The sequence below is a fragment of the Rhinopithecus bieti genome, unplaced genomic scaffold (assembly GCF_001698545.2).
Source record: "Rhinopithecus bieti isolate Rb0 unplaced genomic scaffold, ASM169854v2 scaffold_4654, whole genome shotgun sequence".
Lineage (NCBI taxonomy): Eukaryota > Metazoa > Chordata > Mammalia > Primates > Cercopithecidae > Rhinopithecus > Rhinopithecus bieti.
In genome coordinates this window covers 204,092-222,883 of record NW_016804499.1, presented here as the reverse complement: position 1 = coordinate 222,883, position 18,792 = coordinate 204,092, and the positions used below count along the sequence as shown (strand labels likewise).

At 43.4% G+C, this 18,792-nt stretch overlaps 1 protein-coding gene across 1 annotated transcript in view; it reads left to right on the top strand.

The window, feature by feature from the left end:
* The window catches only part of PIEZO2 (piezo type mechanosensitive ion channel component 2), a 299,082-nt gene that overhangs the window by 89,563 nt on the left and 190,727 nt on the right, over positions 1 to 18,792 (top strand). The window contains exon 2 of the mRNA XM_017868803.1: positions 637 to 732. Coding sequence (XP_017724292.1) covers positions 637 to 732 — 96 coding nt within the window. The remainder of the gene's footprint in view (positions 1 to 636; positions 733 to 18,792) is intronic.

Genomic DNA, 18,792 nt, shown 5'->3' with positions numbered 1-18,792 from the left:
CTCAGTTGGAGTGCGGTGGCTGGATCTCAGCTCACTGCAAGCTCCGCCTCCCGGGTTTACGCCATTCTCCTGCCTCAGCCTCCCAAGTAACTGGGACTACAGGCGCCCACCACCACGCCTGGCTAGTTTTTTGTATTTTTTAGTAGAATCAGGGTTTCACCGTGTTGGCCAGGATGGTATCGATCTCCTGACCTCGTGATCCGCCCGTCTCGGCCTCCCAAAGTGCTGGGATTACAGGCTTGAGCCACCTCACCCGGCAGAAGTCTGAACTTTTATAGTCCACCCCCAATAACATTTTATGTGTATGGTGTCACAATTTACATATTTTTATACTATGTATCCCTTAAATTATTGTAGCTATTTTTTTTAAATAGTTTTGTCTTTTACCTTCATATTTCTTGGTTAGATTTTAAGACCTGTGTTGATGTATTTTAATTACCTGTTTCTCGTCATGCTCAACACAGTGATGAACACAGAATAAATACCTAATTTATTACTTTTTAATTGACATGTCTATTCAGGATGTGACTGTTTGATCCAGTGACATCTGAGACCATCTTTTGTTATGCACCCCTGGTTTTGTCAGCCTGCCTTTGTTAATGACTTTCTCACTCTCTTCTCTCTTCCCTCCCACAGCATGTGCGTTCCGATACAATGGGCTCTCCTTTGTCTACCTTATCTACCTCTTGCTCATTCCTCTGTTCTCAGAACCAACAAAAACGACAATGCAAGGTAAGAGAATTTTGTTATTCTATAACATAGAGTTACACAGTCTGAATGTATTTTGCTGGGCTCCTTCAGATGGTCTTTATCCAACGGCAGAGATGTTATCTCTGCAGCAGGGCTAGTATGGCATGGAGTGGGTGTCAAACATTTTAGCTACTACACTAAGTAGAGCTGTATAGAAGTTGTTTGTGATGCATGTTTGTCACTTACACAGCTAATAAATTCCCTGTTAGGGCTTCATAGTAAGCATGGCAGTATCCCTGGAATGTTTTGGCTAGTTAACACTAACTCAAAGTATTGTCAATAAAATAAGACAAATCTCATGACAGTGTTGGTACATGCATTTGTCTTTTGGGTTGTGGGGAGAATGTGGTGGCAATTGGAAGAGGCAGAGCAGTATTTGACATTCCTGAGCCACTTACAGGAGAATGGGGTTGGAAGCTTGGTCCCAGCCATAACTTCGTACATTAGTTAAGGTTTCTTAAATATGTCTCAAAACATAATGAAAGAGAATAATTTGATTTGGAGGTGTAGTTCCTCAAGTGTTTGGCTTTCATTCTGGTATAACTCTATAAGAACCTGAAGGCGTAGAATATAGAGTAGTGACTAATTTCTGAGGCTCTAATTAGGAAACATGCTCTGGTTTGTGAATTTTTCAACTTGAAGTTCTGTCACAAGTATTAAAATTAACCCACACTGAGTTAATTTAATACATTTTTTTTTCCAAAGTACTACCATTATGAGAAGTACAGCCTGTGCCAAATATCTTAGGTGAGTGCAGTGGCCGTATGTTTACATGAAAGGAAAAGGAAGTTGTTTGACCCCATCTATGGAGTGATGTGGGAAAGGTCATTGGTAATTTCCTTGTTAGTGATGAACTCTTTAGAAAAAGAAGTAAGGACCACGGTGTGCACAGAACAACAAATAATGACTGTGACTTTCCTATTCGCCCTCATTCTCTGTAAACTTCATAAGGCATATTGTGATCATCCATCGTAGTAGTTATGACTGCAGATGGCATGTTGATTTTCCTGTCTCTAAATAACAGAAATTCTAAGTCACCAAAATCCTTAATACACAATGTATATAAAGGGTAGAGAAATGTGAGTTTATGCAAATCCTTATGAAAGAAAAATACACTGTTAATGGGACCGCCCTCAGCACAGCCGCATTCCTAAAGGAATTAGCGTAAGCAGAATAGTTTCCGGCCTGAGAAACAAGATTATAGCATACAGGCAACTAACCCTTCTACAGTGCGGAGCTCCTTTTTCAAAGAAAGAAGGCGTGTGCATTCACAATAAAGTGCTTTAAAAATTACTGTCTTTATACATCCAATTAAGTTATCTATCGCTTTTACATCAGTGTGGCCCTTTCTTGTTTTATTTGGAAATCAAGTAACTGGGATTTCCCCCTACATCCTTCTGTGACAACCGCTGACTTTTTCTTTTTCCCAAACTAACCAGCTGTGAATATGCAGCAGTGTCAGACATGCCAAACAGTTGATGGCTTGTGGACATCAGTTCATGCTCAGATGTGCCAGGGACTGACACTATCAGGGACATCATAGGTGAAACATAAAATCTGAAGGAAAAAGCTTAATCCTCTCTGCATAAAGAAGTATCACGAAGTAACAAAATGTTACAAGGTCAGCGCACAAACAGAGCACAAATGGGTGCACAGGTGTCTGCTGGCACGGCTCATGGTAACAGAGGAGGAAAGAAAGAGTTGGAAAGGGAAATCCACACACATCCTTCCAGTCAGCATCTGAAAGCAGCATTCGGATGACTTATTTTCCTCTTTCTCCAATTTAGCACCAAGAACCATGACTGATCTTCAACATAACCTCATTTATGTGTTTGTTTATATACTTGCAGAGGGACTCTAAGCAAGGATATCTTACTTTTTTCTGAACATGTAGGACTCAGAATCCACGCGTTTCTGAAATCTGTGTTTTGAGGCATCTTGTGTTAGACCAACATTGTCCAACCTGTGGCCCGGACAGTTTTGAATGTGGCCCAACACAATTTTCCAAAGTTTCTTAAAACAATAGGAGATTTATGTGAGGACTTTTTTTTTTTTTCCTCATCAGCTATCATTAGTGTTAGTGTATGTTATGTGTGGCGCAAGACAATTCTTCTTCTTCCAGTGTGGCCAGGGAAGTCAACAGATTAGACACGCTGGGTTAGACATTACTGGCGGTGCAAGGCCCTGTGTGGTGAACGATGGATCTGGAAGAGAGAATGCAGCGTGGCCTTCTCGGGAAACTCAGGTTCACACACACTCAGACTTTCCAGTGTGTGTTCATACACATTTCTCTGAATTGTACTAAAGTACATGGGGGCAAACCGAAGGGACTCTCAGCAAGTCCTGCACTCCCTGCTCCCAGACAGCCTGCACCTGAGACAGTAAGTTTGAATCAGCCTCAGGAGCCTGTGAGGCCGCCATGTATTGCTGGCAGGATGTACTAATGCAGACCCCACCCGAACTGGAAGTGAGATTCATACACGTGCGTGTGGCTCCATGGCCCTCTGCCCTCCATGTGGTCTGATGAGGTTTTTTTCTTGCGTGACTACTTTTCCAATGTGTAGATCCAGAGAGGTAGCTGCCCAGGAGGTGGAGAACATCCGTGTCCTAACTTAGAAGGTGGTGCTTTGATGTCATTCTTGGGGCAATCTTTTTTTTTTTTTTTTTTTTAAGTTCTAGGGTACATGTGCATAACGTGCAGGTTTGATACATATGTATACTTGTGCCATGTTGGTGTGCTGCACCCATCAACTCGTCAGCACCCATCAATTCATCATTTATATCATGTATAACTCCCAGTGCAATCCCTCCCCCCTCCCCCCTCCCCATGATAGGCCCCAGTGTGTGATGTTCCCCTTCCCGAGTCCAAGTGATCTCATTGTTCAGTTCCCACCTATGAGTGAGAACATGCGGTGTTTGGTTTTCTGTTCTTGTGATAGTTTGCTAAGAATGATGGTTTCCAGCTGCATCCATGTCCCTACAAAGGACACAAACTCATCCTTTTTTATGGCTGCATAATATTCCATGGTGTATATGTGTCTTGGGGCAATCTTAAACATACAATTCTAGTCTCTCCACTGTTCTGTAGACCAGGGTTGTCCACTGTTTTGCTCTCTGTGCCATCGACAGGACCAAGAATATCGGAGTATTATTACATGCTTTCCCATGCCTATGTTTAAGCTGACGATTTGTTGCAAAGCCTTATGTACTACTGTGCTGTAGAAGAAAGATGAGGATCAGCAGTTAGTTATATGACAAAATGTGAAATAATTTTGTTTTTAAAAATGCTTGTAGGCTCAGTACACTTAACTGGTGGGTATTATCTGATTAGTGAGGGCTGCAACGTACAGAATCATGGAATTTTTTTTTTTTTTTTTTTGAGACGGAGTCTCGCTCTGTCGCCCAGGCTGGAGTGCAGTGGCCAGATCTCAGCTCACTGCAAGCTCCGCCTCCCGGGTTCACGCCATTCTCCTCCCTCAGCCTCCCGAGTAGCTGGGACTACAGGCGCCCGCCACCTCGCCCGGCTAGTTTTTTTTTGTATTTTTTAGTAGAGACGGGGTTTCACTGTGTTAGCCAGGATGGTCTCCATCTCCTGACCCCGTGATCCGCCCGTCTCGGCCTCCCAAAGTGCTGGGATTACAGGCTTGAGCCACCGCGCCCGGCCAGAATCATGGAATTTTAAAGTTGGAACAGCTTTTAGGAGTTATCAAGCATATTGCAGCAACCAGTGGTGGAATATTCTACAAGAGCCATGTTGGCTGGTTGCTTGGTTTCTTCTTAGATACTAATGGTGTCAGGGAGCCATCTGTGGCCCTGGGCAGTCTGTAGTATTATCAGGCAGTTCTGTCTTGAATCAACCTGAAATCCACCTCCCTGCAAATCCAAGCTATTGTTTCCAATTTAAAGCAGTGAAGAGTTAACAGAGAGGCAGAAAATCACTTTACAACACTGTTGTGAAGGGAATTATCCAAAGATAGAGATTCGACTAAATGACTTCCTGTTTTCAGTGATCTGGGCTTTTAGAATTCTTGATTTGCTGTTTCAGATCTTGACGTGTGTAATTATCTCAGTAGGTAAGGCCCCAACTAGAAATCAGGAATCACTCTAAGCATTTTAAAAACAAAACATGAAACAGAAAGGATTGGTTACTGAAGGGGGTGGAAGATTTAGGAAGCCAAAAGGAATGTTGAAGCAACTGGAACATTGGCAGGGCAGGAAGGCTGGGGGAAGCCGGGGGACAGCATGAGCAGAGCTCAAGAACGAGGGCCATCCGGGAGCCGCTAGACCCTCAGGAGAAGGTCCAGAAATGGCACTTTGTGCAGCCAGGCCTTGCCTGGACCTCTTCACTGTCAGCTGTGTCCATCAGCTGTGACCATCCCAAGCTAGTCATCAGTTAAGTACCCGTCACTTATCCAACGTCCTCTCCCTTCATTCTTCATTCAACACACAGAATATTCCTAGTTCCTCACGGATGGGATCTATGGACTGTCTGATCGTTGTTCCTGCTGAAACCAACTGAAAAGGGCTCTGGACAATTTCAGAATAAAAAACTAAGGATTTATGATCTGGTGCATGACTGGAGGAAGCGTCTATCCCAGGTTTGTGGTAGGACCTCCATGGACACCTGAAAAGGCTAATGGACACAGCTGACCGTGAAGAGGCCCAGGCAAGGCCTGATTGTACATAGAGCCATTTCATGACCTTCGCCTGAGGGTCTCGCGGCTCCTGGATGGCCCTCGTTCTTGAGCTCATGCCCCTGCCTGGCTCCCCACAGCCTTCCTGCCTTGCTGATGATGTTCCAATTGCTTCAACATTTCTTTTGGCTTCCTGGCTCTTCCATCCCCTTCAGTAACCAGCCCTCTCTATTTAATGTTCTCTTTTCAAAATGCTTAAAGTGATTCCTGATTTCTGGTTGGGGCCTTACCTATTAAGATAATCACACACTTGAAGTTCTGAAATAGCAAATGAAGAATTCTAAGAGCCTGGATTTCTAAAAACTTAGTTCCACCCACACTGACTTCCTCTCGAGGCTCTTCTCTCTGTGAGAATCTCTTCTAACGAGCTGTGTGTGGTGGACGCTATGGAGTGAGTTGGAAATTCCCTTTCAGGACTGAGCTTCCATTCCCAGCAGCTGGGAGGTGTTTGCTTGACCACTCTCAGCAAAATCCCTCCCTGGGAATTGGTGGTGGCTGAAGGGAGCTGCTTTACCCAAACTTCTCCTCCCTGTCCGGGGCAGCCTGGAGCCAATGACCACTCAACACGGGGTGCTGAGGCCTCAAAGCTGGAAAGTTTCTGAAGGGCTGTGGCAGCTCCAGAGCATCCCAGCAGCTGAGGCCCCCATTGCAGGAGCATGACAATGGGATCTGTCCCTCTGTGGGGTCTGGATTTCCTCACTCCGTGCCAGGTATCCCTGCAAGGGAACTGCCCCATAATCCTCCTGCCATGGAAATCCATCTCAGCCTCGGTTGCTGGGGAACCAGATCTTGGAAGGTCTTTGAAGCAGGGACCTTTTTCCCTGATGGAGCTTGAGGGCAGAGGAGTCAGCATAGAGGTGGTGGGACCTTGACACAGAAGTGGCCATCACACCCAGCGAAGGGCGTGCACACAGGGAAGGGCGCACACACTCTGCCAGAGGCTGCAGCCCAGGCCCAGCGCAGCTCCGAGGCCCAGCCTGCAACGGACTTGACCTGGGCTTGCGTGTCATTCTTCTGGTCAAGTTTTCCCCATGGCAACTGGAGACCCAAATCCCTCAGGGTTATTAGGCTTTGTGGGGACGTAATTTAATAGATATAATTTAAAACAAAATATAAAATTACCACACAAATAGTCACTGTTATTAGTTGTGGAATTCACCCTGGTTTGAACTGGCGCCTCTGTGCTGTCACAGCTCCCTTTGCCTGGAATCCCCTTCCCCAGATTTTGAATGATGGTCTCTTCCCAGAATTCAGGTTTATCTTAGATGTCCCTCCTTCAAACCCTCTTCCCTCACTCCCTTAACTAAAGCTGACATACCCTCATCCCACAGTTTTTTTCATGTTATGAGCAGGTTTTATTTTTCTCGGTATTTATACCTTTCCAAAATTATTTGTGCGACAAATCCATAACAAGAGCTAGACTTGCAGACCCTGCCACTCAGCTCTTCTGTTTCCTCCCTTGATTCTTCCCACAAACCTCCTCTGTGGGGCGACCCTGCCCCTGCCTCTTGGTGAAGTTTTTTTCTTTTTTTTTTTTTGAGACGGAGTCCTGCTCTGTCGCCCAGGCTGGAGTGCAGTGGCACTATCTCATCTCACTGCAAGCTCCGCCTCCCGGATTCAGGCCATTCTCCTGCCTCAGACTCCCGAGTAGCTGGGACTACAGGTGCCGCCACCATGCCCGGCTAATTTTTTTTGTATTTTTAGTAGAGACAGGGTTTCACTGTGTTAGCCAGGATGGTCTCGATCTCCTGATCTCGTGATCCCCCCGCCTTGGCCTCCCAAAGTGCTGGGATTACAGGCGTGAGCCACCGCGCCCAGCTGCCCCTCAGTGAAATTCTAAGCAGTCCCCAGAGCTCCTGCCGTCCGGTTTCTCAGGCAGGAGTGTCTCATCAGTCTTGCAAGTCCCCCAGACTCCAGGATCATCTCATCCATGCTCCTCTCCCTGGGCTTGGCATTCTCTCAATCGTATCTAACTCTCAAGTTCCCCAACATTGATTATTTCGTATCTCCACAGGGTGGGGGCTACGAGTTGAAAATAAATGTTCTTTTTCACAGTATTCACTGGAGAATGAGGGAGTGTTTGGCAGGAAGCCTTTGTTCCTCAGCCTTTTAGGAGCATCTCACTGTAAACCGAGTCAGGGTTTTATGTTAATACATTTATGTAGAGTGTCTGTCCCTTCCAGTACATAAACATCAAGATGGCAAGGATATGTTTTTTGGCCCAAAGGGTGCTTGATGTATATATAACAGGCATTCAGTACATATTTGTAGAATGAATAAATTTTATTTCCAGTGTCTAGAATTTTAGATGAAGGTATAAACCTAACTCTAGTCCTATGCTTATATCAATCTTCATAATAGCAAACATCAGAGAATAGTTATTGCATGCAGCAGTCCTCTGGAGACAGAAGCTTAGGGTATCATAAGCCATGGGATTTGGCTTTTAGATTTAATTAGGATTGCAGGATCATGAGTAATTAAAGAAATCAAGACTCTTAAGCATGTTTCATGCTTTCACTTATAAGGATGAGCATTTTATTTAAGTATATAATACTGTAGGGAAGGAGATCAACATTTTCTTGCTCTTCACAAACTGTGCTTTGCATTAGGATGAGACTGTCCTGCATTAAATTTGTTAACTAATGTATAATTAACGTCAGGTCAGGTCGCCCAAGAATTGCAAACTAATGAGGTATTAAGGTTTTTGTTTGTTTGTTTGTGTTTTGAGACGGGGTCTCACTCTGTCGCCCAGTCTGGAGTGCAGCGGTGTGATCTCGTCTCACTGCAGCCTCCACCTCCCAGGTTCAAGCGATTCTCCCGCCTCAGCCTCCCAAGTAGCTGGCAGCACAGGGGCACGCCACCACCCCTGGTTAATTTTTGCAGTTTTTTTTTTTTTTTTTTTTTTTTTAGTAGAGATGGCATTTCACCACATTGCCCAGGCTGGTCTCGAACTCCTTACCTCAGGAGTTTGAACTCCTAACCCACCTTGACCTCCCAAGTGCTGGGATTACAGGTGTGAGCCACCACGTCCAGCCCAAGGTATTAAGTTTTTTAACCCAATATATTACAGGTTCCTTATAACTTACGACATAGTGAGTGCCACATACTGGTCAATATGGTAGAAGAGTGTATTTTGTTTGGATTAGAACATATGCAGTGTGGAAGAAGGCCACAATAAGTGCTCAGTAAATATTGGCTAACATGCCGGGCACAGTGGCACCTGTCTGTAGTCCCAGCTGCTTGGGAGGCTAAGGTGGGAAGATCCCTTGATCCCAGGAGGCCAGTCTAGGCAATGTTGCAAAACCCTGTCTCTAATAAATTTTTTTTTTTTTTTTTTGAGACGGAGTCTCGCTCTGTCGCCCAGGCTGGAGTGCAGTGGCTAGATCTCGGCTCACTGCAGGCTCCGCCTCCCTGGTTCACACCATTCTCCTGCCTCAGCCTCCTGAGTAACTGGGACTACAGGCACCCGCCACCACGCCCGGTTAATTTTTTTTTTTAATTTTTAGTAGAGATGGGGTTTCACCGTGTTAGGCAGGATGGTCTCAATCTCCTGACCTTGTGATCCGCCCCCCTCGGCCTCCCAAAGTGCTGGGATTACAGGCGTGAGCCACCACACCTGGCCTCTTAATAAATTTTTAAGTGGGCTGTTATTATTATTATTTTGACGCACAACTTACTACTTTGAATGTCAGAGTGAGCTAGACTTAGAAATCTTATTCTCGTTCGCGTGACTATAGCCAGTCTTTACTAGAGGATTTTACCAGTGCTCTCTGAATATTAGTAAAGAAATATGTAATTTCCAAGGTTTTTTGGTGTACTACTCCAAGATACAGCTGGTATGTTCTATTTTTAGTTACATAATACTTAGGTTAATTGATTGATCAATAAAGAGCCAGTAGCCCTCTCTACTAAGTTCATGTAACTATTTACGTGCATTTATTAATTTAATTTTCACAACAAACTTTTAAGGGAGCTGTTAGTATGATCAATAATCCTCATGTCACAGACAAAGACTGAGCTCCAGGTAGGTTCATAGCAAGCCTCAGGACACCCAGGTGCTGCGTGGGTGAGCCACACTCTTAGTCACTGTGTTGTTCTGACTCATGCCCTTGACAGAGCTAAAGCTCCTGCAAATTTGCAAGGGAAGAGGGAAACCTAGTCACTTAATAAATGCTTGTTGGCTGACACATCACCAGGCTCAAGGAACAAGGGTCTGGAGAGATAATGTGAGTATGCTTAAGGGAGATATTTTAATATGCATTGGTGCAGATTGATGACATATGTGTATGTTACATAGAAAATATGTCATATTAAGTGTGACCAATTATTTCTTTCACCAAATATTAATTGAAAGATTGTTCTTCACAAAAGACTATATTTGGATTTGTGGAGGATAAAAGGTGGAGAAAACACTGCTCTTAATTAAAGTAGTCTCTCAAACACATTGGATTTTATTTATCTTACTGAGTGGTAACTCGTTCAATGTAGCAATCTTAGAGAGCCACCTACTTACTCCAGTGATGTTGTTATGTCTCTAAACTGATTAAATTATTCTTGTCAAATTAAAAAAAAAAAGACTAGTATAAAACAAAGGGTTCAAAGGTGACTCCTTATGAATGTGGAGGCTTGAGGTTTATTTGAATGAGAACAGCCTGGTGAATACACATGGAGTAACTATGTAGTTTTCCATGAGGAGTGTATGTGATCTCATATGTTATAAAATGAGATACCCAGGTGAGAAGGCAGCATCCTGAGGAAGTGTTAACTCACTGGATTCATCCTAGAATCTTGACTATAAAAGTCAAGCAGTATCCATTTGGGACAGCCAAGAGATTCAGAGATTAATCTGGAGAGGTTCTTTATCCAAAGCATCGACTTTTATGTCACATTTCTATGTGCCAGGTACTGTTCTAAGTATCCGCTATACACTAACTCATTGTATTAAAGAATAGAAAAACCATTGATTGCAAAGGCAGAACCTCCATTCTGAAATGAAAAAAAAAAATTATGAAGTTAACTGGAATAAAAAATCACTTAAACTGGGAATTCCACGTAAGGAGGCACTGATATTAAAGCTCTTTTCTCCTATTAAAAAATTGAAACTGCCTCAGTGAGACCTGGTACATTTTGGTCAGTCTACTTCCTGCTTTTTTTTTTGTGACTTCGCTTCACCAAGCCTTTCCAGGTGTCCATGGAGGTCCTGCCCACAAAGCTGGCATAGATGCTTCCTTTGGTCATGCACCAGATCATAAATTCCTAGTTTTCGATTCTGAAATTGTCCAAAGTCCAGAGCCCTTTTCAGTTGGTTTCAACAGGAACTGCAGAAACATCCTTCCATTTACTCACAATTGATAGTTCTAATATCATCAGTAAAGCGGCCACAGTCTGAGCTAGGGGACACGCATCCAGCGACAGTGTGACATTTGCTCTCTGCTGGAAATTGTTCCTGTTTGCTTGTTTAGTCCTGCCGACAAGTTATCTTTGTTAATATGTGCTGTTGCAGGCCGGAGTAGATAGACAGGTCATATCCACGTCTTTCTGGGGAGAATCAGTTATTTACTGGGGCTAGCTGAGAAGAAATATGCTCCAAATCACAAGACTACACTTCCTGGGCAACACTAGCTATCGTCCTACAGCCAGACTATTTTAGAAGAATCATCATCTAATCAGTTTGTATATGAAATGTTTATGTTACACACACACACACGCACACACACACCCCCCGACCCTAAGTGATGGTTGCTGTCTAAGGTGTGTTAATCATTTCTAAGAGCAAAGTTGTCTTCATTTCTAAGAGCAAAGTTGTCTCCTTATCCAAGAACCCATCCTCAGTCTGACAGCCTTTGTTCTGAAGGCTCTCTAGGATTGGACAACACTGTAATAGATGACAAAAAAAACCCAGTGGTAGATGAAAGGGAAGGACTTCTGGTGCCTGTGTGGGTTTTTCGGAAGTCTCTTGTGTTGGGTTGTGATGGCTAGCTCCCCTGGAGCAACCAAAAGACAGATCGTGACCCCAGTGTTTTGCTGAGGCCCATAAAATGGCCATGGGAATAACAACAGAACTGCACACTGCCAACCCTTTCAGGCCTTGCCCCCAAAATATTTTTTCAATATGTGCTTTTGTGGAGAAGATTTTTGTCCTCCTTGTTTTGAAAGGAGTAGGTCTCTGAAATATCATTTGAGTTTTTTTTTTTTTTTAAACCTGGTAAATTTTGCTGTGTTATTTTGAGCAAGGTAGCAATTCCCCTGATATATTTCCTTGCATTTACACTCAAAAGTTATTATTAATTATATATGTATATATTTTGTTTTTTTGGGATCTTTTCCAGCATTTGGAGAGGCAGAATTAGAAAGGGGTAGGAAGGGGAGGGGCTTATTGTGCTTTGGTGACAGTTGTAACCAAGTGAAATTTTTAGCAGATCAAGTTAACTTTTGTAACCCTTTGTCAAAGTCTAAGAAGATAGAAAAGCATATTTTATTCTACTCTGCTCGGAACAAGAGTTCTACTTTAAAAGGAAGTTGTACTAATCCTTTAATCACATGTATGTGCTTGTGTGTGTGTGTGTGTGTAAAATAAACACCAAAAGCACCTTATCCTGAGGCTCTGACCCAGCTTACACTTTGCCAGATTACTAATGGCCCCCTGAGAAAAGAAAAACGATGTTCCATTAGCCTGCATGAAGAGGCAGTGCGATCTGTAACTTGTAAAGACATGTTTAGACATCAGAAAGGAAATCGTAGCAGATATTTAAAGCTGATTGCATCGGTTTTGGTTAAAAACAGTCCTTATAGCATTAGGCTTATTATTATTATTATGTTTTACTATGTCATAATAAGACAAAACACAGGAAAATGTTAATTGAGTGAATTATTAGGTGTTTTATTATCAATATCAGCTCACCACCAAAAGGAATGCTAAAAAAATTAGATGCCTGTTTCTTGAATTTTTAAATAAATTAATGTGGGTCTTTTAGGTTATTTTAGTTGTTCTTTTTTGGGATGGTACAGATGTCATATTCCATTGTTGCCTTACATTGGGCATGCACTATTCAGTCAGACAGAGGGAGTTTCAGGCAGCATATAATTCTCAGTTTAGGAAACACTAGGTTGTATTATATTACTAAAGAAATATTTCAGAAGCCCCAAGCTTTTTGCTTTATTGGCTACTTTAAGCTTTATCTAAAATACGACTTCACCTTTTGTATTAGTCCGTTTTCATGCTGCTGATAAAGACATACATGAAACTGGTTAGTTTATAAAGAAAAAGAGGTTTAATGGACTCACAGTTCCACATGGCTGGGAAGGCCTCACAATCATGGTGGGAGGTGAAAGGCACGTCTTACATGGCGGCAGACAAGACAGAAGGAGAGCCAAGCAAAAGGGGAAATGTCTTATAAAATCATCAGATCTCATGAGACTTAGTCACTACCACGAGAACGGTATGGGGGAAACCATCCCCATGATTCAGTTGTCTTCCACCAGGTCCCTCCCACAACATGTGGGAATTATGACAGCTGCAATTCAAGATGAGATTTGGGTGGGGATGCGGCCAAACCATATCATCTTTCATTTAAATGCTGCCCTGTTATTACAGTTGAGTTAGTTCACTTGAGTTGTTATCAGTTTGTTGATCAGCTCTTCAAGTTACCCTTCTTTCGTTTACTCATTTGACAAACATTACCTGGTGCCTGCTCTACCAGGCCTTGTACTCGGCAATGGGGTGTACGAAGGTAAAGAAGACAGGCCCTTGGTCCTCAGAATATTAATCCGGCTCTGCCATCTATTCACTGCATTCTCGGGCAAGTTACTTGAATCCTCGGATTCCTGCTTCCTCGAATGTTGAGTGCTTGTCACTGGTCCTGGAGAGAACACTGAGGGGCTGGCAGTGCTGTCCTCAGGAACTCATCAGGCCTGATGCGTGCTGAAGAGATAGATAAAGCCCTCAAGAGGAGGAAACCGTAGCCCCTCCTTTGATTTCTTAGGGTTATTTTCCCTTTAAAGGTGTTTACCTCTAGCTGATTTGTTTATGTATTTTTTGAGTCAATTATTTCAGCTTTTTTGAAGCTGACTTGCTTCAAAGCCTGGATGAGACTAGTTTCTGATGGAATAATTTATTAGAGCATCTGAGCTTTACTTCATCTGTAGCTATTTTGCCTAAGCAGACCCACTTGAATTTGAGTTGATTCATAGGAAATAGCCTTTTGAGATGAAAACTTACATTTAACTTTCAAAAAGTGCTGATTATTAATTACAAGAATAATAAACAGGAAACACAGTGATAGCTATATGCCAGGCAACTGTCCCAAGCTTTCTACATAGTAATTCATTTAATGCTTCCGTACCCATGAGACAGGTATAGTATTATTTATGTTTTACAGATAAGGAAATTAAGAAACACAGAGGCTACTGAGTAATTCCTGAAACTGTCAGTTTTAAAAATTGATTCAATGAGTGAAAGCTTCTAATATAAATAATTCAGTTATCTATATAAGCATTTCCCTCATTCCACTGTATCTTACTATAAAATTAATAGTGAGGGAAGATAAATGTAGAGATTATACCTGTTTGTGCACTTGCCTTCCAACATATAAGAGACAATTACTGTACTTTAAGCTGCCTTTTAGTATATTTCTTCAGCATTAAGCAGGGAAGACAGATAAACACACTGAGAATACTGGTACAAACTATGCATTCATTTCCTTTGGTCACTGAATAAGCATTATTGAGTGTCTGAAATGGGCCAGGCAGTCCGCTTGGCACCAGAGCCACGTGTAACTGTGGGACAGGTCTTTTCAATCTTATAGGTAACCATTTTGTCCTTTCTTCTTTCCCTCTTCCTTTTCTCCATTTTTTAAAAACTTAATTTTGCCTAAATTTCTTTTCTGCATTTTAGCTTGCCAATACTGTGTGCCCTTAAGGGGTACTGGGGAAAGGCACTGATGGTCTCCTCGGGCAGTCAGGAGCAGGGGCTTTCAGGCTTGAAGAGGTGTCACATGCTGTTCGTGGCAGTGGCTGCCGCTGTGCTCTTTACTGTCTACACCTGGCTCTAGCAGGTGGCACTGGGTGGGTTGGCCTGGAACCACTTTCAGAGCTGCAGACCATGCAGGAGGATGGCCTGGAGTACATGAGCATGCATGTGTGCAGGATTGTGTGTGGATTTCACATCCTCAAGAGGCCTCTTTTTCCTCTTTCCTGGCAACCTGGCTAGCCATTAACTCTTACAGGTCCCTTTGCACTTGGGTGCAAAGGAATGTCACCTTCAAACATCAATGTCGCCATCATTATATTCCCATTCCCTGGGGTCTAATAGCATCTGCAGAATGAAAACTGCTCTTTTAGGATGCAGGGACACCTGACAAAGCCATACTCCAGTTGTTATGGAGAAAGACCCTAACTCCCATTGTAGTGGCTGGTGCAGTGCTCTCCCCAGATTCCCCCCCGCCCCGCCCTCCTCCTTAGGACCAAGGCTTCCATTCTCCCTATTGCCTGGAGTGTTGGTGGCTGAAAGCTCATGGCTTTGTCTGTTCTGGGAACTGTTTTCTGCTAAAAGGATCTGCCTTATCCAAGCTTTGCCTCCTCTTTGTTGTGGATGTGGCTCTCATTTCCAAGAATGGAATTTGGGGGATGGGGAGGGAGGAGAGGAGTCCCTGTCCCCTTGCCCTTTGCCCTACTCTAGGACAACTCCCCTGGGCCGTCTTTGGGATAGCCTCTGCTGCACTGCGCTGCTCCCTGACTCCTACTCTGTTCCAACCTTGCTCCCCACTCCCATCCCACTGCTTTTTCTGAATGCTCACCCAGTGAATCATCCACTTGCCAGTCTCCACCACGGTGTCTGTTTCCGCAACCTTAGCTGACCATCCAATAGCTCTGACAAGTTTGCATCCATTCTCTGAGAGCAAGGGCAGCAGTGGTGGGCGGAGGACCCCAGGGAGGCATGTGCAGAAAACGGGGCTCCTGAGTGTGGCTGGACAGGTGTGCCCTGCACAGGCCCCCACGGACAGGATGAGTGAAGGTGGAAATCTGGTCCTTGTTTTGCTAGCAAAACCTAATACTGTAGTTCTGAGTTGCATAAACTTGAATATGAAGGAGTCCCATGAGTGGGCTAGCAGTGGCCTTGCAGGAAAAAGTAAGAGAGAGCGTATCAAAGACAAGTTTTGGAGCAGTACACAATTTCCTGAAGATAAGCCGTGCCTCCCCATAGATGCCCTTGTACATTTCCTCTTCCACCTTCCTCAGCCCTCTTGTGTGGCTTCTCTATAGCCCGGCTTCTGGAGCACTGCACGGTAGATCGTATCTGTCAAGTCCAAGTCCTGGCCTGCCGTGGCCTGCTTGGCGTGACCGTTCCGTGCAGAACTAAATGGTTGACATAATTCCTAACTGCTTTATCCTGTATTGAGAGTCAGCAAGAGGCCAGGCCCTTAGGAGAACAAGAGATGGAGGGAGCCCAGAAAGTGGCTCATAGACAGGAAAGACCCGAGCAGCACCCCGTGGAGCCACGGCACAGAGGAGCACCTGCCATGGAGCTGCGTGGATGCTTGCACCCTCTCACTTCCACAATTACTTGTTAGCTGACTGTGCAGTAGGCGAGGATTGATTACTTATTTATCCCCAGGCTCATTCAACAGCCAGATTATTAGAAGGCCATGATCAAGGATACAGGCTGTGCTGACCACTTTTTCATAAAAATGAGAGTTCAGCCAACACTTGTCCCATAGGAGTGAGCTGAGAGCAATGACAAGGTGCTGATTGGGCTGCATCTGTCTTTGAATAGCAGTAACTGATTCTCTCATTCAACCATATGTTGCTCATCAAATATTCAGCAGCTAGAGCTTTCACAAAGGCTTTTTGAAGGCCCACGTACATGCAGCAGGGAATAAGAAGACAGGTTCCTGAAAGCTGGGCTGGGCTGGGCTGGGCTTTGTGTTTGGAAATGGGGGACCAGCCAGTTGAATGGGGAGGAGGTTAGGGGACAGTTGCCTGGGGAATTTTTAAATACTTGTAGTCCAGAGTTTTGCTGATTTTTGACCTTCTGTGGAACACCCTAACCGAATCTGAATGAGCAAGTCCTGTACATTTATTCATGGGACAACCTATCGCATAAAGATGGCACAGCAGTGAGTGGTGGGACTAGATGGAGTGTGGATTGACCAACTCACACAACGGCAAGCGAAACCAGACGTAGCCCCTCTCAGCCAGAAATGGACTGTCTAGTTGGTGATCCTAAAGTGTAAGTTTAATTGTGAAGCCTAAATATAGTTAATCCTCATTATTTACAGATTCTGTATTTGTGAATTCACATCCCTGCTAAAATGTGTTTGTAATCCCCAAATCAATACTGAAAATGCTTACAGGGTCATTCTTGGACATGCACAGACTGCAAAAAATTTGAGTTCCCCAACGCCCATGTTCCCAGCTGAGCTGGCACAAAGTGACACTCTGCTGTCTTCCTTTAGTTCTCATACCACACCATAAACAAGCGTCTGTTCGTCTATTCGGTGCCACATTTTTTATATTTTGTGTGTGTGATTTCACATTTTAAAGTGGCACCCATGCATGGTGCTGAAGTGCTATCTAGGGTTCTGAAGCACAGGATGGCTGTGATGTGTCTCACAGAGAAAATACATGTGTTACATCGGCTTTGTTCAGGTTCGAATAATTTTCCTGTTGGCCATACGTTCAATGTTAATGAAACAATAATATATATCAAATAAGTTTTCTTGTTTGTTTGTTTTTTGAGACGGAATCTCACTCTGTTGCCCAGGCTGGAGTGCAGTGGCGCGATCTTGACTCAATGCAAGCTCCGCTTCCCAGGTTCATGCCACTCTGCTGCCTCAGTCTCCTGAGTACCTGGTACTACAGGCACGTGCCACCACGCCTGGCTAATTTGGTTTGCATTTTTAGTAGAGACGGGATTTCACTGTGTTAGCCAGGATGGTCTCCATCTCCTGACCTTATGATCTGCCCACCTCGGCCTCGCAAAGTGCTGGGATTACAGACATGAGCCACCGCACCTGGCCCCAGTAAGCTTTCTTTTAAAAAGTTTTTAGAAATGAGGTCTTACTGTGTTGCCTGGTCTGGTCTTGAACTCCTGTGCTCAAGCCGTCCTCCCACCTTGGCCTCCCAAAGTGCTGGGATTACAAGCATGAGCCACTGCACCCAGCCGATACATTTTCGTTAAAACAGAAACACCCGTAAAACAAGATTATGTATTGATCTGTGGACAAAGATGTTGTAACCAGAGGCTCACAGGAACCTAACCTTGTATTTCCCCTAAGAGCAGTGGTTCAGTGTTTGCTAATTCTATCTTCATAACAACATTATAGACATAACAACCATGAATAACAAGAATCAACTTATAGATTTCACAGCAGAATGTGAAGGTTAGGTTTGTAGTGACACAGAGGCTTGAAAAAGGAAAGTATGGCTATCATACTGTTTGCAACACGTTTCTTTAAGGTGGTTATGTATTCCTATCTGAAAATACTATGGCCTAGGAAACCCTCTATAAAATGACTGCAGCTTCCTCTTTAATGAAGTGTTCTCTGTATTTGATTCACAATTACTGGTAACTTTTCTGAAATGCTTTTTAGAAGGCCTGGAACTTTAAACTTAAGACTCCGTCTCCATCTGAAAGTGCCATACTCTGTTAGTTGAGTGTTATCCTTACAGGTGCAAAGAAGCAGCTGTGAAAGAAACTTGTACTTGTGTTTTATTTTCAGTGCTTAAATTATTATTAATAATATTTGTTTTCACATTTTACAAAGACTTTTTACTTTCATTATTTGTTATAATACCACAATACACTGAGGTAGTATTATTTAAATATATAGTATGTAGAATATATATACATAAGTGTGTGTGTGTATATATATAGTATATTAGTGTATACACACATAAAGAAAATTTTGCTTTAAATTTTTTTATCTCAATTTTGGATTCTAAAGTGTCCTTATTGAAATGCATGAAAGGAATAATAGCATAAATCTTGGAAAATGTTACTATTAACATATTGATAGATCATTTTTACTTACAATGGTATTATTTCTAAAAATACCGGCCAGACACAGTGGCTCAACCTATAATGCCTGCACTTTTGGAAGCCGAGGCAGATGGATCACCTGAGGTCAGGTGGTTCATGACCAACCTAGCAAACATGACGAACCCCCCCGTCTCTACTAAAAATACAAAAAATCAGCCAGGCGTGGTGGTGTGTATCTGTGGTCCCAGCTACTCAGGAGGCTGAGGCAGAAGAATTGCTTGAACCCAGGAGGTGGAGGTTGCAATGAGCCTGGGTGACAGAGCAAGACTCAGTCTCAAAAAAAAAAAAAAAAAAAAAAACAAGAAAGCT